This window comes from Chiloscyllium plagiosum, unplaced genomic scaffold (genome assembly GCF_037043375.1).
Source record: "Chiloscyllium plagiosum isolate Xiang-an unplaced genomic scaffold, Cpla_swu_hap1 HiC_scaffold_20, whole genome shotgun sequence".
Lineage (NCBI taxonomy): Eukaryota > Metazoa > Chordata > Chondrichthyes > Orectolobiformes > Hemiscylliidae > Chiloscyllium > Chiloscyllium plagiosum.
The window spans coordinates 66,212,979-66,235,320 of record NW_028270158.1 but is presented as its reverse complement, the minus strand read 5'-3'; the positions used below and the strand labels follow the sequence as shown (position 1 = coordinate 66,235,320).

At 41.9% G+C, this 22,342-nt stretch overlaps 1 protein-coding gene across 2 annotated transcripts in view; it reads left to right on the top strand.

The window, feature by feature from the left end:
* The window catches only part of LOC122560470 (kinesin-like protein KIF19), a 332,615-nt gene that overhangs the window by 83,890 nt on the left and 226,383 nt on the right, over positions 1 to 22,342 (top strand). For both annotated transcript variants that reach the window (XM_087998033.1, XM_087998034.1), the window contains 2 exons: positions 13,896 to 14,006; positions 19,905 to 19,992. In XM_087998033.1, the coding sequence (XP_087854159.1) occupies positions 13,896 to 14,006; positions 19,905 to 19,992 (199 nt within the window). The remainder of the gene's footprint in view (positions 1 to 13,895; positions 14,007 to 19,904; positions 19,993 to 22,342) is intronic.

The following is a 22,342-nucleotide window of genomic DNA, read 5'->3' as shown; positions in this document are numbered from 1 at the left end:
AAACAGTCTTCATTGTCAGTCCCTCTATTCCCTTCCTACTCATGTACTTGTCCAGGTGCTCCTTGAATGCTGCTATTGTGTCAGCTTCCACCACCTCCTCTGGCAACGCATTGCAGGCACTCACCAACCTTTGAGAGAAAAACTTGCCTCGCACATCTCTTTTAAACATTCCCCCTCCCATCTTGAACCTGTGTCCCCTAGTAATTGACCCCTTCACCCTGGGGAAAAGCCTCATACTTTCTACTGTATCCATGCCATTCACAATCTTATAAACTTCTATCTGGTTACCCCTCAACCTCCTGTGTTCCAGTGAAAACAACAGATTGAGGAGGGGCCAGCTACCTCTTGAGAATGGGAAGTCATCATTTTGCAGGTCAATTTTTTAACTGTTTTTGCCCAGCTTTATTATTAACTCTGATACTGTGAATATTCCTGTAGCCACTTAATGCAGAATAATCCAAATATTTTCGGACAAAGTCTCAACACATTTATCCTAGTTTTTACACAGTTCTCAATGTCAGTTTTTAAACTAAGAGAAATCTTAGATGTTTTCCAATCTACTAAAATAAGTAGTTTTGTAATTCTTTCAGTCAAATGTTATTTTAAAAGAAACTGGAAGGAATGATTTGAAATGTTAAAAAACAAATAGGTTGTAAGGAGAGTTGCAGATAAAGGAGGGTGAAATTAGGCTGGAATAAGGAGCCTGAAATGTGTTCCATTTCATATTTGATTTTATTGACTGCTCTGGAATTAAATATTGAGGTTATTGTACAATAGGCATGTCTCTCCTTTCCATGTCCAATTTCACCCTATCAGGCTCTGAGAGTGTGCATGATGAAAGAAACATTTCATATCAAATTGTATGTAGATTCCATGGGAAAACAAATTCCAACAGTGAAATAAAAATACAAATAAATGAGTTATAACATTACATATTTTTGTAAAATAAAACTAATCTGACCATAACTAAGCACAAGAATCTCGGAAAAAGATACCAAAGTGACCGGACAATGCAACTACAAGGTCTCAGTGAATTGAACTCTATTGAATTGAATTGAATTGAATTTATTGTCACGTGTACCAAGGCACAGTGAAAAGCTTTGTCTTGCAAGCTATACAGACAGATCACAGAGTTAAATAGCATAGGTAGTAAATTATAGGTAAACAGCGCCAAAAACAAAAATACAGGTCCAGGCAAATGTTAAGAGTTTGTGAGTCCATTCAGTATTCTAACAACAGTAGGGTAGAAACTGTTCCTAAACCGGCTGGTGCATGTGTTCAGGCTTCTATACCTTCTCCCCAGTGATAGAGGTTGTAGAAAAACATTGCCAGGGTGGGATGGATCTTTGAAAGGGGCATGCCTAGTTAAGTAAAGACCCTTGAAATACCAAGAGAAACAGCTAAAAGAAGTGTGAGAAATCAAACTTCAGAGAGAAACAACAGACAGAATGAAGAACATAAAAGAACTTCAGACAGTGAGGTCTGCAAATGCTGGAGATCAGAATTGAGAGTGTTTTGCTGGAAAAGCATAGCAGGTCAGGCAGCATCCAAGGAGCAGGAAAATCGACCTTTCGAGCTGAAGCTCTTCATCAATAAAGAACTTCAACATCATTGACTTGGCTTTGTGGAGCCCTTGATTCCTCAAAATTAACACACTACCATTTTGAGCTGTTGACCTATATAAAGAAAAGTGGCTTCAGACACCCAGTGTGCAAAACTCCAAGAATCACCCTCAGAGGGATGTTTTTGCCAAACAGGAAACGATATACAGAAACCAAATACAGTTCACTTGAAAAAGGTCAAGCAGAAAATTCTGAAACTACAGAACTGGTGAAGAACAAGGAAACTTTTCCTCCCCTCAAAATTTGCAATTCTGAGGAAACTACTTATGGAAGAAAAACCAAGTCACCTACAAAAAGCATCGCAACTACTGGACCTGATTTAATTTCTTCATTTCAGGAAAATAAACCTGAGCAATGGGCTCCAACTGTTACCACAGTCCACGCTAGGACTTTCTCCTTTTGAGTATTCCATTGCCTTATTGATAATTTTTTCATCTTGATGGCTATAATTTCTTGTTAATATAAGGAGCAAGAGGATAGCAAGGCAACGGGAAGGTCCACTCAAGTACAAGGAAGGAGTTTATGGAGCTGGAAGAAGTGGGTGAGGTCCTTAATGAATACTTGACACTGGTATTCACAAAAAAGAAGATGATGATGGATGGTGAATCTAGACAGGGATATTCTAGGGCATGTCGATAGAGAAAAGGAGGTGCTGTTGAATGTTTTGAAAAGTATTAAGATAGACGATTCTCCAGGACTTGACAGGAACTATCCCAGAGCATTGAGGGAGACAGGGGGAAAATGCCTCGGGGTTTGTATGAAATCTTTGTGTCACAAGGGAGGTCCCAGAGGACTAGAGAATAGCCAACATTGTTCCTATGTTTAAGAAGGGCAATAGAGATGGTCTGGAAATTTTAGGTTGGTGAGCCTTACATCAGTGGTTCAGGAAATTATTGAAGAGTCTTAGGGTTAAGCTTTACTAACCTTTGGGAGAAAGTGAGGACTGCACATGCTGGAGATCAGAGTCGAAGAGTGTGGTGCTGAAAAAGCACAGCCGGTCAGGCAGCATCCAAGGAGCAGGAGAATTAACGTTTCAGATATAAGGGCTGATGAAGGGCTTATGCCTGAAATGTCGGTTGTCCTGCTCCTTGGATGCTGGCTGACCGGCTGGGCTTTTCCAGCACCACACTCTTCAACTCTGATCTCCAGCCTCTGCAGGCCTCACATTCCTGATGAAGGGCTAATGCCTGGAACATCGATTCTTCTGCTCCTGACTGGGTGCAGAAGATGCTGCCTGACTATGTGTGCTTTTCCAGTATCAAACTTTTCAACTTTGCTCACACTTGGAAAAATTATTAGCGATAAACAGCATGGCTTTGTGCAGTGGGAGGTTGTGTCCCACAAATATGATTGGGTTTTTTTCAGGAAGTGACAAACATAATTGAGGGCAGGGCAATGGAGGTTGTCTATATGGACTTTTGGAAGGCCTTTGCCAAGATCCCTCATAGCAGAATGATGCACAAGGTGAATTCACATTGGATCTACGATGAGCTGGTAAGATGAATACAGAACTGGCTTAGTCTTAGAAGACAGAGAATTGTGGTGGAAAGGTGTTTTCAGACTGGAGATCTGTGACCAGTGGCATCCCACAGGGATCAGTACTGGGACCCCTGTTGTTTGTAAAATATATAAATATTGTGGAGGAGAATGTAGGTGGTCTGATTAGTAAGTTTACAAATGGAGCAAAGATTGGAGGGAGCTGCAGATAGTAAAAAAGATTGTCAGAGGATACAGCAGGATATTGGTAGACTAGAGTCTTGAATGAAGAAATGGCAGTTGGAAATCAATCCATCTGATAAAAGTAAGGTGATACATTTTGGAAGATATAATGTAGGAGGGAATGTACAGTAAATGGCAGAACCTTCAGTAGCATCAAGATACAGAGGGATCTTACAGGTGCACAGTTGCCTGAAAGTGGGAACATAAGTGGATACGGTTGTCAAGAAACCATATAGCATGCATGCCTTCATCAGTTGTGGTGCAGAGTATAAAAATTGGCAAATCACGTTGCAGATTTATAGAACTTTAGTTCGGCCACATTCAGAATATTGTGTACAGTTTTGGGTGCCACGCTCCCAGAGGATGTGGACGCTTTGGAGAGGTTAAGGAATGGTTTACCAGGATGTTGCTGGTTGGAGGGTGTTAGCAACGAGGAGAGATTGGATATTCTTGATTTGTTTTCACTTGAATATTGAAAGCTGAGGAATGACCTGATAGAAGTTTACAAAATTATGAGAGACATGGATAAAGTGGATAGTCGAAGTCTTTTTCCTAGGACAGAAATATTGATTATGAGGGGACCTAACGTTTACAGTACAAAAGGAATTGTTTAAAGGAGACGTGTGATGAAAGTTTTTTTTCACAGACGGTGGTAAGTATCTGGAACTTGCTGCCAGAGGAAATGGTGGAGGCAGATACAATAGTAACATTTAAAAAGCATCTGATGAAATAATGAACAGGCAGGGTATGGATCACATAGAGGCAAAAGGTGGAAACAGGTACACACCAGTGCTGTGAAGAGTATCCCATCCAGACCCATTCCCCTACTTTATTATCTACATTTTTCCCTAAATTAATGCACCTAACCTATACATCCCTGAACACTATGGTCAATTCACCTAACCTGCACATCTTTGGACTGTGGGAGTAAACCAGAGAAAATCCACAGTGGCACAGGGAGAATGTGCAAACTCCACACAGACAGTCACCTGAGGCTGGAATTGAACCCGAGTCTTTGATGCTGTGAGGCAACAGAGCTAGCCACTGAGCCACTGTGCCCCCCAGTTTTTAGCTCAGAAAAGCATCATGTATGGCTGCAGTCTTGCTGTGCCAAAGGGCATGTTCCTGCGCTTTTACAGTTCTTTGATTTAATAGTTTTATCCTGAGGAAAGTTTCTGTAATAACTAATATTAAACTTATACTTGTTCAAATCAAAAGCTTGGCTGCGAGTCTGCTTTAATTTGAATTACACTGTATTACAATTTTAAGGTGACTATACAAACTGTACTAACAGACAAACACATGTGGTAGATGTACCTGGTGGTATTTAAAGTCAACCTCAAGAGGAGCAGAAATGATCCTTTGTGGTCTATGAGGATACCTTAAGTCTCCCTAGCCCTGAACATTTTCCCATCTCATAATTTTCCTTTTTTAATTCTGTCAGCCATTTTGTTTATCTCATTAGTGAGCATCTCCACGGCTTTCACTGGCAGCCTTGAATTTTGACTCCTGCTCCTCACTATTGATGCCATTCACTGCTGGTTTCAGGCAGGAATCAATGTTGGGCAATGTTCGGAAAGTCAGGAGTTAAAACCTCCCAGCCTCAATTTTGAGGTGCTAAGATAGTTTGTGTTCCACATTGTCCCCATTACAATAAAGTCTACAGGATGCATATAAAATTAACCTTTCTTTTATAACATTAACTTATAGACGTATAGACATGTTGGAAATCACAGTTATCTAAATTAACCTTCAAAACACAACCATGGGATGAATCTTATTTTGGTTTTAGTTAAGAGTCGTTGATACAAAGCTTGGTGGAGTGTGGAGGGCTGTTGTAGATTGCAATGGGCAGCAGCAACTCAACATGCGGGAGCTTGGAACAGGGGCCTTCCAGGAGCGGTGAGTCACTGATTTGAACCTTTAAAAACTTACCACGAGCGTAGGAGTTCTCCATTTCTGTTTTCCAGTGGCAGCAGCAACTCAAAGGGCGGCAGCTTGCACCAGGGGCCTGTCAGGAGCAGTGAGTCACTGATTTGAGCTTTTATATTTGAACTCAGAGAGCACTGGTTTTCTGGGAAAGGAGGAACTTCTTTTTATTTCCGTCCAGCTATATAAGTCAGTGTTTTCTCAACCTGAGACCCTATGTTTGTAGGGCTTCCCACCCAACCACCTCCTACATCAGCTAAGCATCTCTTCTTTTTTATTTTGTGATAAGCAGACTAGCAGGGATGGCAGTGCAGGGAGAGCAATGTTCCTCCTGCATGATGTTTGAGGTGAGGGATGCCATTAGTGTCCCATTCAAGTACATCTACAGGAAGTGCACCCAACTCTCGCTCCTCCAAGACCGTGTTAGGGAACTTCAGATCATTTGAGAGGCAGAGGCTGTCAGAGATGAGTTACAGGGAAGTAGTTACTTCTAGGCACAAAGAAAGCTAGGTGATTGTTCGAAGGGGAAGAAACAGTCAGTGGAGGGATCCCCTGTGGTCGTTCCCCTGAAAAACATGTTTACTGTTTTGGATACTGTTGAGGGGGATGACTTACCAGGGGCAAGCAGTGGGGCCCAGGTCTCTGGCACAGAGCCTGTCCCTGTTGCACAGCAGGGAAGGAGGGAAAGGAGGAGAATGTTAGTCATTGGGGACTCAATAGTTAGAGGCTCAGATAGAAGGTTTGTTGGGAAAGAACGAGACTCGCGGTTGGTGTGTTGCCTCCCAGGTACCAGGGTCCGTGATTTCTCGGATCGTATCTTTGGGGTCCTGAAGGGAGAGGGTGACCAGCCTCAAGTCGTGGTCCATGTAGGTACCAATTACATAGGTACAAAAAGGGATAGGGATGTAAGACAGGATTTCAGAGAGCTAGGGTGGAAGCTGAGAGCTAGAACAAACAGAGCTGTTATCTCTGGTTTGTTACCCGTGCCACGTGATAGCGAGGTAAGGAATAGGGAGAGATATCAGCTGTACACGTGGCTGCAAGGATGGTGCAGGAGGGAGGGCTTCAGGTACTTGGATAATTGGGGCTCATTCTGGGGTAGGTAGGACCTGTACAAACAGGATGGTCTTCACTTGAACCAGAGGGGTACTAATATCCTGGGTGGGAAATTTGCTGGTGCCATTCGGGTGGGTTTAAACGAGCTCAGCAGGGGGATGGGAACCTGAGGTGTAGTTGCAGTGCACAGGAGGATGAGAGTAGGAAGGACAGGGACAGGATTTCAGGGTCACAGGAATGTGCTGGCAGACAGCAAGCTGGTTTGAAGTGTGTCTACTTCAATGCCAGAAGTATCCGAAATAAGATAGATGAGCTTGCAGCATGGATAGGTACTTGGGACTTCGATGCTGTGACCATTTCTGAGACAAGATTAGAGCAGGGTGAGGAATGGATGTTGTAGGTTCCAGGGTTTAGATCTTTCATTAAGAACAGGCAAAGTGGTAAAAGAGGGGGAGGTGTGGTCTTGTTAGTCAAGAATAGTATAACGGTGGCTGAAAGAACTTTTGGTGAGGACTCGTCTACTGAGGTAGTGTGGGCTGAGGATAGAATCAGAAGAGGAGAGGTCACACTGTTTGGAGTTTTTCATAGGCAACCACAGAGGTCCAGGGAGGTGGAAGAGAGGATTAGCAAAATTATTCTGGACAGGAGTGAAAGGAACAAGATGGTCATTATGGGGGACATTAACTTCCCCAACATTGACTGGAAGTGCTATAACTCCAGTGCGTCGGATGGATCAGTTTTTGTCCAATGTGTACAGGAGGGTTTCCTGACACAGTATGTCGAAGGGCCGACAAGAGGGGAGGCCACACTGGATCTGGTGCTTGGTAATGAACCAGGCCAGGTGTTTGACTTAGTTGTAGGTGAGCACTTTGGAGAGATTGACCAGAATTCAGTTATGTTTAGTTTAGCGATGGAAAGGGGTACATACCACAGGTCAAGAATTATTGATGGGGCAAGGGCAATTATAATGTGATTAGGCAAGAATTAGGATGCATAGAATGCGTTAGCAAAATGCAGGCAATGCAGGAAATGGAAATGTGGAGCTGGTTTAAGGAACAGATATTGCGTGTCCTTGATAGGTATGTCCCTATCAGGCAGGGGGGATGTGATAAGGTAAGGGAACCATGGTTTACTACAGAAAGTGCACCTCTTGTTAAGCGGGAGAAGGAGGCTTATGTGTTGATGAGGCAAGATGGTTCAGATGAGGCCATGGAGAGTTACAGGAGAAAGTGAGGTCTGCAGATGCTGGAGATCAGAGCTGGAAATGTGTTGCTGGAAAAGCGCAGCAGGTCAGGCAGCATCCAGGGAACAGGAGAATCGACGTTTCGGGCATAAGCCCGAGAGTTACAGGTCAGCTAGGGAGGATTTAAAGCAAGTGTTAAGAAGAGCAAAGAGAGGACACGAGCAGTCTTTAGCAAATAGAATAAAGGAGAACCCTAAAGCTTTCTCTTGGTATGTGAGGAATACAAGGATGACAGTCAAAGACAGAAATGGGAAGTTGAGTGTGGACCCTGTGGAGATCGGAGAGGTGCTAAGTGAACATTCCTCATCGGCTTTCACTCAGGAAAAGGAGAATATTGTAGAGGAGAGGAATGAGGTACAACATATTATATTAGAAAGGATTGAAGTTAGTTACGAACAGGTATTATCAATTCTAGAAGGAGTGAAAGTAGACAAGTCCCCTGGGCCGGATGGGATTTATCCAAGGATTCTCTGGGAAGCTAGGGAGGAGATAGCAGAGCCTTTGGCTTTGATATTTGAGTCTTCATTGTCTACAGGTTTAGTACCAGAGGACTGGAGGATTGCAAACATTGTGCCCTTGTTCAAGAAGGGCAGTAGAGATGACCCAGGTAATTATGGACCAGTGAGCCTTACTTCTGTTATAGGAAAGGTTTGGGAAAGGATTATAAGAGATAAGATTTATAATCATCTAGCAAGCAACAATTTGATTTCAGATAGTCAACATGGTTTCATCAAGGGCCGGTCGTGTCTCATAAAGCTCATTGAGTTTATTGAGAAGGTGACCAAGCATGTAGATGAGGGTAGGGCAGTCGGTGTGGTATACATGGACATCAGTAAAGCCTTTGATAAGGTTCCACAGGGTAGGCTGTTAGAGAAAATGCAGAGACATGGGATTGAGAGTGATTTAGCAGTTTGGATTAAAAACTGTATTTCTGAAAGAAGGCAGCGAGTGGTGGTTGATGAAAAATATTCAGCCTGGTGTGCCACAAGGATTTGTTTTGGGACCACTGCTGTTTGTCATTTGTATAAATGACTGAGACGCAGACATAGGTGGATGGATTAGTAAATTTGCAGATGACGTTAAAGTCAATGGAGTAGTGGACAGTTTGGAAGAATATTACAGGTTGCAGGGGGACTTGGATAAACTGCAGAATTGGGCTGAGAGGTGGCAAATGGAATTCAATGCAGTTAAATGTGAGGTGATGCACTTTGGGAAGAGAAACAGGAAGACAGAGTACTGGGTCAATGGAAAGATTCTTGGTAGTGTGGATGTGCAGAGTGATCTTGGACTCCATGTACATCGATCCCTGAAAGTTGCCACCCAGGTTGATAGTGCTGTTAAGGTGTGTTAAGTTTCATTGGTAGAGGGATTGTGTTCCGGAGTCGCAATATCATGCTGCAACTTTACAAAACGCTAGTGCAGCCACATTTGGAATATTGTGTACAGTTCTGGTCGCCATATTTCAGGAAGGATGTGGAAGCATTGGTGCAGAGGAGGTTTCCCAGGATGTTGCCTGGTCTGGAGGGGAGGTCTTATGAGGAAAGGCTGAGAGACTTGGGTCTGTTCTCATTGGCAATAAGAAGGCTAAAAGGGGATTTGATAGAGACATACAAGATGATCAGAGGATTAGATAGGGTAGACAGAGAAAGTCTGTTTCCTAGGATGATGACGTCAGCTTGTTCGAGGTGGCATAACTACAAATTGAGGGGTGATAGATTTAAGACAGATGTCAGAGGCAGGTTCTTTATGCATAGAGTGGTAAGGGCATGGAATACACTACCTGCTAATGTAGTCAACTGAGCCACATTAGGGAGATTTAAACAATCCTTAGATAAGCACGTGGATGATTTTGGGATAGTGTAGGGGGACGAGCTGAAAATAGTTCACAGGTCAGCGCAACATCGAGAACCGAAGGGCCTGTTCTGCGCTGTATTGTTCTATGTTCTATGTTCTATTGATGGGATGCAGAACTGGGCTGCTAAGTGGCAGATGGAATTCAACCTGGAAAAGTGAATCAGTTTGGAAGATCAAATTTGAATGCAGAATACAGGGTTAAAGACAGTGTGGAGAAACCGAGGGATCTTGGGGTCCATGTCCATAGATCCCTCGAAGTTGCCACCCAAATTGATAGGGTTGTCAAGAAGGCATATGGTGTGTTGGCTTTCATTAGTAGGGGGAATTGAGTTTAAGAGCCGCGAGGTTATACTACAGCTCTATAGGGTGCTGGTTAGACCACACTTGGAATATTGTGTTCAGTTCTGGTCACCTCACTATAGAAAGGATGTGAAAGCTTTAGAGAGTGTGCTAGGAGATTTACCACGATACTGCCTGGACTGGAGAGCATGTCTTATGAAGAAAGGTTGAGGGAGCTAGGGCTGTTCTCATTGGAGTAAAGAAGGATGAGAGGTGACTTGATAGAGATGTCCAAGATGATAAGAGGCATAGATACAGTGGATAGCCAGAGACATTTTCTCATGGTGGAAATGGCTTTCACAAGGACCATAATTGGAGGTGATTGGAGGAATGCTTGGTCAGTGCATGGAATGCATTTCCAGCAGTGGTAGTAGAGTCAGTTAAATTATGGACATTTAAGCAATGCTTGGACAGCCACATAGAAGTTAGTACCATGTTGGGTCTGATCTTTGTGTAGGTAAAAGGCTGGCACAACATCGAGGGCCGACAGTCTGTACTGTGCTTTACTGTTCTATGTTAAGTGTCAATTCATCAGTGTCAAAGGAGGGTCCAAACATTGTCTTTCTTAATTGCCCATGGCAGCATCGTATTTAAAACCTCCATGTGCCCAATGTCAATCACTGCAAGCCAGCAATTACAGTAATTTGCAGTAAACATAGTGGGAGGGCAATGCTTCAGAAGGCACTGATGTCATGGGTGAGACTTTATAGTGAATAGTTGATCTCCTTTGGAAATATATTGGCTCTTCAAATCATCAAACACCTATCATTGCTGCAACAGCTACAAGAATGGAACTACGGAGGCACTATGTCTGTATCAACCCCACTGCTCCCCTCATGACCATCATAACATAAGATCTGCTCATTGTTCATTGTGGGAGCATCAGATTGTAAAAACATCAGAGTTGCAAAAGTTTACTAATTAAACAAAGAATGAACAAACAAAAATCTGCCTTTGCTTTTGGGATTAAACAGTGGCTGATTGTCTTTGGAACTGCAATAATTTTAGTCAGTGAGTGATCACTGCTCCCAGCTCACATCTAGCCAAAACTGGATGTCAGTGAAGCTGTGTCTGACATGCTGTGCAAGATGCTGCTGCCTTCTCTCATGCAGAATTGAATGAATTTTCTTTATTGTCATATGTACTGAAATGAATATATGTGAAAAGTTTACAGTCGCTGCAATACAGGGCCATCTTAGGCACAAAGATAGCCAGGTACAGATACTTAAGATGAAATTCTTAGGAAACAAAAAACAATTAGATAAGTTAAAGCAACAAATAGTCCAACAGTATGGGTCATAGGAATAAATTTTTTTTAAAAAGTAGTATGTTCAAAATATCACTCTTTTGGAGCCAACAGAGACCTGCACCATAGACCCACCAACATAGGAGTTGAACCCATAATTGCCCCGCAACCTAAAGGCCCTGTATCCACTGTCAGGCCAGGCCACTGTCGGGACACGAATCTCTGCAGATATCACCTTGCTGACGTCACTACCTTAAAAAGTTCACTGCCGCTGGTACTGCCACCCCCAATCCCTGGAGGAGCTTTGTTGCTGCTGCCGCCGACCCCAAAACTAGGAGAACCTAGGCCTGAAGGTATATGGTTAGGGTAAAGGTGAAGGTTAGGGTAAGATGATCACTTCTGTTTCAAAAAGATGGCTATTATTAATTTGCTCTGATCAATGATATTATCAAGGTGCCATGGCAGGATTTATATTCGACATATTGTGTCACTGTTGCATTTCACATTCAGAATTTGGTGATGATAGACATCTTTAATCCATACTATCTGGACAGTGCAATTTTGATAAATGCAACTGCCCCTTGTGGGGCCTCATGTCAATCACAAGTAGGTCCCCTCCCTCAGAGAAACAAAAACCCACTGACTCCAGCCTCTCCAGTTGTGTTGACAGCCATTTCTCATTCCATTGTGTATTTGGAGGATTGAGGCATCAAAGTAATGCTCCCTAGGGTGAATCAGAGGCTCAGCCTCTCAACCTAGGTAACTCCATAGTCATGCCAAGCATAGTGATCCACTGTGCCTACCCACCAATTGAAGCTATCGATGATTCCGCTCCTACAGTATTCTGTGATTTCCCATGCTTTTGCGCTTCCCACTCTTATATGGTGAATTGCGACTTGCTGTTTACAACATTTCAGCAAGATGCCTCTAATCCCCACAACTGACTTCCTCAATGTGCCTACCCCAGCAGAAGACAAAATGCCATACCAGAGAGAGTGTTTTTCTCTCCACAAATGCTGCCAGAGTTGCTGAGTTTTTCAGCATTCTCTTTGTTTGTTTCAGATTTCCAGTATCAGCACTATTTCATCTTTAATCAAGTTATTGATATGGCTTTTTCAGATCATTTAGACCCAAGGATGTTGTTAGTACAGGATTCAGTGATGGCAATGCTTTTCAATGTCAGTGGTGAATGGATAGCTTCTCCCTTGTTGGAGATGGTCATTTGTGTGGCATGAATGTTACTTGCCACTTTTCTGCATGTTGCTAAGCATGAATGATGCTAAGCATTGTGCAGTCCTTGACGAACATCCCTACTTCTGAGGGATCTGATGATGGAGCGAAGGTCATTGATGAAGCTGCTGAAAATGTTTGCGACTAGGACACTACCCTGAGGAACTCCTGCAGAGATTTCCTGGAGCTGGAGATGCACCACCTACAATGATAAAAATCTCAGATCCTGTTTATGAACTGTGTACTTTAGTATCTGACTAATCAACAGTCGTGCTGCCAAGCTAATCTTGGTGGTGGATATTGAAATCCTTCAAGCAGGAGTGCATTTTCACCTCAGTGCTTCCTCCAACTTATTGTTCAATATGGCAGAACACTGATTTATTAACTGAGGCAGGATGGTAAATGATAATCAGCAAGAGGTTTCCTTGCTCATATTTGACCTGCTGCTTAAAGACTACATTGGAGTCAATGTTGAGGACTCCCAGGTCAACCCTGTTTTGACCGAATGACACTATCCCGCCACCTCTGCTGGGTCTGTCCTGCCGGTGGGACTGGATCTATCCAGGGATGGTGATGGTGGCATCTGGGTCACTGCATGCGATGTATGATTCCATGAGTATGATTCCTTGTTTGACTGGTCTGAAAGGCAGCTGTCCCAATTTTGGAACTTGCCCCAGATATTAAGAAGAAGAAGCTTACAGGGTCAACAGGCTGTTATTGAGGTCGATGCCAGGTGGTCTATCTGGTTTCATTCTGTTTTTGATATTTTTTAGCGATTTTGGTACAATAAGCAGCTAACTCATCCATTTAAGAAGGCAGTCAAGAGTTAACCACATTGTCGTGGAGCTGTAGTCACATTTAGTCACATGATGGCAGAAGGATATTTGTGAAACAGATGGATTTTTATAACAATTGACAATGGTCATCATTAGATTTTTAGTTCCAGATTTTTAATGGATTTAATTCCACCATCTGCCATGCTCGGGTTCAAATCCAGTTCTTTAGGGTCTTTTGATTATTGGTCTAGTACAGTATGATTATGCTCTCATCATGTCCAAACAACACCTCTGACACTGTAATCCTATGCACCAAGGTAGCAGAGATTGCCCTGCAAAGTGGAGGGGGTGTCTCCTGAGTCATACTGACAATGTCATCCAATGCACAACATATTGTCCAATCAGTAGGAGAGCTGTCAACAGAGAAATGCATGATCATTTCACTCATGTTAATGGTTTTATTTAATAATTATTTAGAAATCGTATTACTATTTTTTACTTTTTATATTATCCTTGTGCTATGGTTGATGCTGGACAAGGCAATCCCTTATTTCATAGAAATGTGTCTTGGGTGATTATGTGCCAGTGTTTAATGATTCTTCCTCCCAATAGATATTGGAAAAGGCTCTACATAATCGAAGAAAACAATTCTTTCCAGAATCACTCAAAATACAGAAGCAGGCCATTCAGCCTATCACCTGTCAGTGCTAATTCCTCAATTACAGCTGTCTTCTAACATCTGCTCTGAACATTTCTGCTTATAACAAATTCCTTTTCATCCTGATCTACTGGCTTTTTACTTAATTTTTGAAGCAGCATTTCGTTTGATGACTTTCCAAACTACAGATTTATTTTAATTTCTGGATTTTTATTTGATGCAGATGGTCGTTTTGATGGATCCAACTGAAGATCCTGATGACATCTTGCGAGCGAATAGGTCCCGAGAAAGAACATTTATGTTTGATGTGGTGTTTGATCACACATCCACCCAGGTACAGAATCACAGTATAAAATAATTGTGTGTGTACATGCATGTGATTATGTACGAGAGACCTGTACTTGTGTAATTATAATGTGTGTGTATGTGTGTGTGAGAGAGAGAGAGAGAGACTGTGTTTGTGTGAGAGAGACTGTTGTGTATTTATGTGTGTGTGTATGTGTGTGTGAGAAAGGGACAGTGTGTGCATATACATGTTTGTAAGAGACAGTGTGTGTATTTGTGTTATGTGTGAGAGAGACTGTGTGTGTGTGTGTGTGTGTGTGTGTGAGAGACAGTGTTTGTGAAAATGTGGGGACACAAGTATTTGTCATCAAAGTGTTGTGGTTCTTTAGCCATGAACTTGATTTCATAGACTACCTCAGCATTACAACTCTTATAAATGATAACCTTCTATTGCATTAATATTTTATCCCTTACTATGATAATGTTTAAGAGCATATTAAAAATAACTGTGATTACTATTTAAATTAATTTGTGTTCACAAACTGGGATGTCGTAGGGTCATAGAGTTGTGCAGTACGGAAACAAACCCTTCAGTCCAATTCATCCACGTCAACCAGATATCCCAAGTGAGTCTAATCCCATTTGCTCGGATTTAGCTCATATTCCTCTAAACCCTTTCTATTCATGTACCCATCTAGATGCCTTTTAAATGTTGTAATTTTAGCAGCCTCCATCACTTCCTCTGGCACCACTTCTGTGTGAAATAGTTGCCCCTTAGGTCCCTTTTAAATCTTTCCCTCTCGCCTTAAACTTTTGCCCTCTAGTTTTGGACTCCTCTAACCTGGCTATTCACCTGATCCATGTCCTTCATGATTTTATAAATTTGTATGATGTGATCCAATCTTGCTACCCACCACTACCATTACTGATGTCATTGCTTAGAAGTATGTTATATTCCTTTGCCAGGGATAGCCCAGTTTCCCTACATGATAGATGTACTCTACCACTACAGCTACATATCTCTACTGCAACCACCTGGTGTACTGACATAATGTCACAATGGGTCACCTGCTGGACTCTCTGAGGTAGACCGGCAATTAGATATGGAATGTTAATCTGATGCTGCAGCCTGGTGTACATTCCAACTGGGTTGATGCCTGAACTTTTTTTTCATTGATCCAGACATCCGTCAGAGGTAGAATCACAGTAAGATGTTAATCAATGTGTAGTGGCTTCTAACCAAAGGATACACTTCAACTCACTACTTTAATTAACTCTAATAAAGTCTCTGTTTTTTATTTTTCTGAGCTGATTGTCTTCTTAACCTGCTTTGTTAGTTTGTTTTTATGTCATTCTTCCTGTTGGTAAGAAAGAAGAATGATCGGAGCTACATGTCTCCCCTACTAACCTCTATCCATCTAGCTCCTTCGGGTGTCTAAAAAGAAATTTGTTTTGGCTCCTGGGGCTCGACCTCCATAATTCTTCCTGCTGTCTCAGATGAATTGCTTCATAAGATATAGGAGCAGAATTAGGCCATTTGGCCCATTGGGTCTGCTCTGCCATTCGACCATGGCTGATATGCTCCTCAACCCCATTTTCCAGCCTTCTCCCTCTAACCATTCAACCTGCAAAGATGTTTCACATGAAAAAGGTACCTTTGATAGAATGTTTTTTTGGGCAGTCTCTCAATGGCGGTTGGTGCTGTTCCTCTGGTTAACTCTCAAAATGCTGGCTTATTTTGCACCCCCAAACATCAGATCGTCTCGTTGGTTCGATGTTTGTGGTCAAAATAACCGAGGTATCTAGTTTTCAACCAAATGTTACATATTTTCAATTTTTCAGTACACTCTGAGACTGATAGTCAGTCACGTGACACTGACTGTCACTGCCAAAGCAGCCTTCACTCTCTCTTAAAGGTACAGTACATGCCTTCAACTTCATAACAGCAGTGAATTCCACAGATTCACAACCCTTTGGAAGAAGTAGTTTTTCCTCAACTCTGCTTTAAATTTGCCATCCCTTATCCTAAGACTATGACCTGCCGTCCTAGAACTCCCAACAACAGGAAACATCTGCTCCACATCAGTTTTATCCATAACTTTCATCATCTAGAATACCTCAATTTGATCTTCGCTCATCCTTCTAAATTCCAGAGAGTATAGGCCTAAACTGCTCAATCTGTGTTCACATGATAAACCCCTAATCTCTGGGATTAACTAGTGAACCTCCTCTGAATTGCCTCCAATGCCATCACATTTCTTCAAATAAGGGGACCAAAACTATGCACAATACTTTGGGCGTGGTCTCATGAATGTCTTAAGAACTGTAGAGTTTTCCATTAAGTAATCCAAATTAAATGTTGATTGAAATCAAAGAGCTAGATTGCCTCATTGGAGTCGTGATACCGTCTTTTTGATGTGGACAGGGTAATTCAGCTCTTGGGATCTGCTTAGGAATCAACACCAGCTTTTGACAAGCTCGAGATAAACAATCTTAGAATTAACAACTACTTCTGTTGGAACCAATTTCTAGCTGTCTTAAGATTTTTCATTAAACATAGTGCATCATCAACTTGAAAATCTCATTGACCATGGAATATGGGAAAAAAATGAGATTGGTGTTGTTTGAAGTGATCCTGTAAAATTGTTATTAAGCATTTAACTTCCAAATCTCTCTAACTGTAACTATCAACACCACCTCATTTATTTGGTGTTTTTATGTGGTAAAATGTTTCATGTCACTTCCACATGAGTGCTATCAAAGAAAATGACACTGAGCCTTGTAAAAAAATGTATGGGAAAGTTTAATCACTAGTTTTAAGATATGTCTTAAATGGGGAAGTAGAGGAACAGATGCAGAGAGGTTTAGGAGAGAGAGAGGAGTATGTTTATTGAGGAAGGGAGGAGCAGGTTTTTTGGGGGGGGGAGAGGTGAAGGTTTATTAAGGGAGACAGAAGCAGGTACAGAGAAGTTTAGGAGGGAGTGAGGAATTGGTTTATTGAAAGGTATGGAGAGGTTTAGGCGGGATTGAGGACTAAGTTTATTGGAAGGTGCAGAGAGGTTTAGGAGGGAATTCTAAAGCCTGGTGCCTAATCAGCAGAAGACCTGGCTGTGGGTATGGGTGCCTGGGATCACTTGGTGCTGATGCTCTGCTCATTCCACAACGTAGCCAACCCACAGGTAGGTTTTAATCCATTGATCATTTCCGTCTCTGTTCTGTTCATGCTTGCTCTGTTCAACCTCCTTCACATTTCTAACCTTCATCTTACCCTCTATCTTGAAGGTAGGTGATGAGTTTGTGCTCCAGATGTACAAGGGAGAATCTCTTCGAGAGAAGAGGGAGAGAAGTTTCAGTCATGTGAAAAGAAGATTGCATCCAATCACTGTTGCACATGATAGGTTCCTGATAAAAGAATGGGAGCAGGTGGAGGATCAGTTGTGATAAGGAAAATGTTGCCGTAACAGAGTATATGAACAGATGAAAAAATATTTAATTCGTCACTGATCACAGGTAAAGTGACAGGTGACTGGAGGATAACTAATCCTTTGTTCAAGAGGAGCAACAGTGATTGACCAGGGAATTACAGATCAGCCTGATGTCAGTGTTGGAGTAATTATTGGAAAAACTTCTGAGGGACAGGCTCAATGAACACTTGAAAAGGCAGGTATTGATAAGGGAGAGTCTGCAGAATTTTTAGACAGAAATCCTGTCTGACTAATTTAATTTAGTTTTTTGAAGAAGTGACTAAATATATTGATGAGGATGATGTGGTTTACATGGACTTCAGTATGGCCTTTGATGAATTCCCACATAGAAGCTGATCCAGAAGGTAAGAGCCCATGGGATGCAAAGTATGTTGGTATACTGGATTCAAAATTGTCTTACAAATAGGAGGCAAAGGGTGATGATGGAGGGTTGTAATCATGATTGGAAGCCTGTGATCAGTGGTGTACCACAAGGATTGATGATATGACCTTTGCTATTTCTTATATACATTAATATCTTGGATGTGAATATAAAAGGTATAATTAGCAAGTTTGCAGACCACACAAAAATTGGTGGAGTTGTTGATAGCGCAGTGGATAATCTCAGGCTACAGTTAATAAGGGAAGGATTCACACATTGAATGCTAGGTTTCTAAGAAGTGCTGAGGATCAAAGGGACATTCGTGTACAAGTCCACAGATCCCTGAAAGTGTCAGCACAGGTAGGAAGGGTGGTGAAGAAGGCATATGTGATGCTTGCCTTTATTAGCCAGTGTGTAGAATACAGCAGCAAGGAATCTTGTTACAACTTTACAAAACACAGATGGAATACCGTGTGCAATTCTGGTCACCGCAGTGTTGGAAGGACATAATTGCATTGGAGAGAATGCAAAGGAGATTCACCAGGATATTGCCTGGGATGGAAAGCCTCAGTTATGAGGAGAGACTGGATAAGCTGGATTTGTGTTTTTTTCTTGGAACAGAGTAAGTTAGGGAGATCTGATTGAAATATATAAAATTATGAGAGGCAGAGACAGGGTAGACCATGAGAATCTTTTCACCATGGCAGACATGTGTAAGACCAGAGGGCATAAGTTTAAGATAAGGAGCAGGTGGTTTACAGGGTATCTGAAGAAATGTTTTTCACCCAGAGGATAGTAGAAATATGGAATGTGTTGCCTGAGGAGGTGGTGGAGGCAGATACTCTCACAACATTTAATAAATATCTGGACAATTGTCCAAGGTAAATTATTGGGATTAATGTAGTTAGATATTTGTTGGTCAGCCTAGACATGATGGACTGAAGGGCCTGTTGTTCTGTGTGACTCTATGACTAAGGTGATTGTGTAATGGTAATTTCACTAGACTAGTGACCCATGCTGATGTTTTGTGGCCATAGACTTGAATCCCATCACTGCAAATAAAAGTCTGGAATTGAAAGCCCTTTCAGTGATGGTGACCACGAAGCCATCAGTGGTTGTCATAAAGACCAATTAGTTCACTCAGAGATTTATCTAACTTTGTAGATGATACCACCCTGTGTGCTCTGTCCTCATGGAATATGCCTATCATAAAGTCTGGGAATGAGGATATGATCTGCCCTGAAGAAACTGCTTTCTTGGATTAGGCTGTCTGGTCTCTGGATTTGCTGCATCTCTGTCTCAACCTTATCTGAGAGTGATGGCTATCTAATTCTCTGGAGTTACAATAAACTCTTTGATTTACATTCTTGTATAGAATACTTATCTGTGTATCGCTGCTGTTTAGTACAGTTTCATGCACCCTCACTAACATGTGACTGCTGATATCACAACTATATCATCATGATCATCATTGTTTCGTGAAGATATGCGAACTCAATATACTATATTTTAGGGAAAGGAAATCTACCCTCATTCCTAACCTGGTCTACATATGATTCCAGAATGACAGCAACATAGATGACTTTATCTGCCCTCTGAAATAGCCTGAGCAAGCTGGTCAATTTATAGGCAATTAGGAACATGTAATAAATACCAGTGACGTCCACATCCCATGAAAGAGTAAAGAAGGAAAAACATTAGGCTGAAATTGAGGTTGTGACAGTAGATACTGAAAGAAGTGAATGGAAGAATGTTACTGGGCAGTCAGAGATGAGATCATGATGATGGGTTTTGAGCTCTCTGTGGAATTCTAATGTCATAATTATCATTCCTCATTTTTATTACTACAATTAAATCATTATAATAAATGAATACAATAATTCACTTTTAGAGATAGATATCTCAGATAATTGTTTATATTCAAACCTGTATTCAGAAACCATTTACCTTATTAACACTGATAGACAATAACAGAAATTTTAATCAGTACATGAACAATATTAACACAATCAAAAAGTTTCTGGAGAGATTGAAATGTGTTGGCATAAAGATTGATTTCTATGACTGGACTTAGTAAAACTGTTTTTCTGTTTAATTTTAGGAGGACGTTTACTTGGCCACTACTAAGGACCTGATTAACGGTGTTATTTCCGGATATAATGCAACGGTATTTGCATATGGACCTACAGGTAACGTTAGAAATTTATTTTAAAGTGTAATCAAAACAGTTTATTGAGTTGACCTTTGGCAGTGTTGTGTAGGAGAACAATTTTTCACACAGCAAATTTGTGAATGACCAGTTAACCTAGAAGTTGCTTTGGCTGTGTTTACAGGAGAAACAACACCAGAAGATTGAATTCCTTTTTCTGAAACACATGTCATGGGTAATTTGATGGCTACATGATGGGGCTTCAATGTCAAGCAAATGAGGGTATTTCTGATATCCGTCTTTCCTGCGCTGAAGTGCCAGGCAAAATTAATTCAAATGTAGGAATGGAGATTGAGCCCACTGTCTTCCAACTCGAGATATTATTGAGCTGAATTGATAGCTTAGCGTGTAGGTTATGACACAACATATTTTACTAGGCAAGGAACACTAGACCTGGAATGATTAGCTGTTGACAAGTTTGAGTCTTAAAAGGATATTACCTAACTCCCGGTGAGTAGGAGTGTCTGCATGAGGTATCACTCCAATATAGGACAGACAAGGTGGACCTGTAAGTTCCCAGTCCAACATTTTCTGAAGGTAAGACCATGATGAAAATTAGCTTTGTGGAAGGAATTCATTAAAAAGATAAATCTGACATTCTTGTGAATGGGGTAGTGGGGGAATGTAAAAGTGATGTTTCCCTGGTTTTTTCTCAAGCACATGAAAGCAAAAAAAATGTTTGACCTTCAGTCTTTTTGAAAGAGATGGTGACATACTTTCCAATCCATTACCAGAACCTATACATTCACAGGTTGATTCAAGGGCAAATGAAAAGAAAACAGGCTCCCAAATGCCCAAAATGTGAACCAACAGTACTCCATTAGCAAAGGTCTAGTATAGATGCATGAGTGGCAGTATTTCAATCACACTCTGAATAAATATATTCTTTCTCAGAATTCTCTAAACAACTTGGTCATCATCTTAAACTTATGTCCTCTGGCATGGGGAAAAGATTTTCGCTATCTAAGCCTGTCATAATTTTGTATACCTCATTCAGATCCCCCTCAGTTTCCTCTGCTCCAAGGAAAATAAACAGCCTATCCAGCCTCTCCTCACAAGTGAAACTCTCCATCCCAGGCAACATCCTGGCAAATCTGCTCTGCACCCTATCCAGTGCAATCTCATCTATCTGAAAATGTAGTGACCAGAACTGCACATAGTTTTCTATATATGGCTTAAATAATATTTTATAAAGATGCAAAAAGACTTTGTTGCTATTACATTTAATGCCTTGGCTGGCACTTATTAAATTCCACCTGTCCAATTTGCCAGCTGATCAATATCAGACCGTAGCCTGAGACCATGCTCCTCACTGTCAACAACACCACAAACCTTTATGTCATCTGCAAGTTTACTAATTATACTTTATATATTCACATCTAAGTCATTAATGTATATAACAAGCAGCAAAGATCCCGGCACCAACTCACCACATAAACATCTAACTACACTTCCCTTAAATTCATTACACACCCTGGACCCTGACTGAACATTTTCCGCACTCATCCCCTATCAGAACCCAACCACTCAGCACCCAACATCACTTCCCCCCTCCTGACCAAACCCAGGACTCAGCACTCCTCCAAACAACTGTCAGACTTGACACCTTCCCAAGTCACAATGACTTGTTCTGAGTCTGATCATCTCCTCTTCCCTCAGGACCCAACACAGCCCTCTCCTCATGGAATGCAATTCAAATTAACTGACAAATCCAAAGCCTCCATGACACACAATGAGCCACCCTCCACATAGCATCTGACATCACCCTCCCCTCAAGACCCAACACTGGCTCTGCTCCTTGGCAGAGACACCAACCATCACCCCCCCCCCCAAAATCTTCAGCCCAAACACTTTACCAGACTGCATAGATCCCATGTGCCCTAACCTAACCTAAATGCACAAGAACTGACACAACAGCCACATAGCACCATTCCCCCCCACCCCTCCCCCCCCAATACATGGCACCCTTACCCTCACTACTCCTTACCTTACTTATCTGGAATCTTACAAACTTGGCTCCTTATCATTGTTTTGACACCCTGGCATGATATCCACCATGGATGCTAACCCAGGTGGCAATTCTCCTCCAACCCCTGACCTCAAGCTTACCTTGCTGAAATGTTGCTGGAAAAGCACAGCAGGTCAGGCAGCATCCAAGGAGCAGGAGAATCGACGTTTCGGGCATGAGCCCTTCTTCAGGGCTCATGGTGGGCGGCACGGTGGCACAGTGGTTAGCACTGCTGCCTCACAGCGCCAGAGACCCGGGTTCAATTCCCGACTCAGGCGACTGACTGTGTGGAGTTTGCACATTCTCCCCGTGTCTGCGTGGG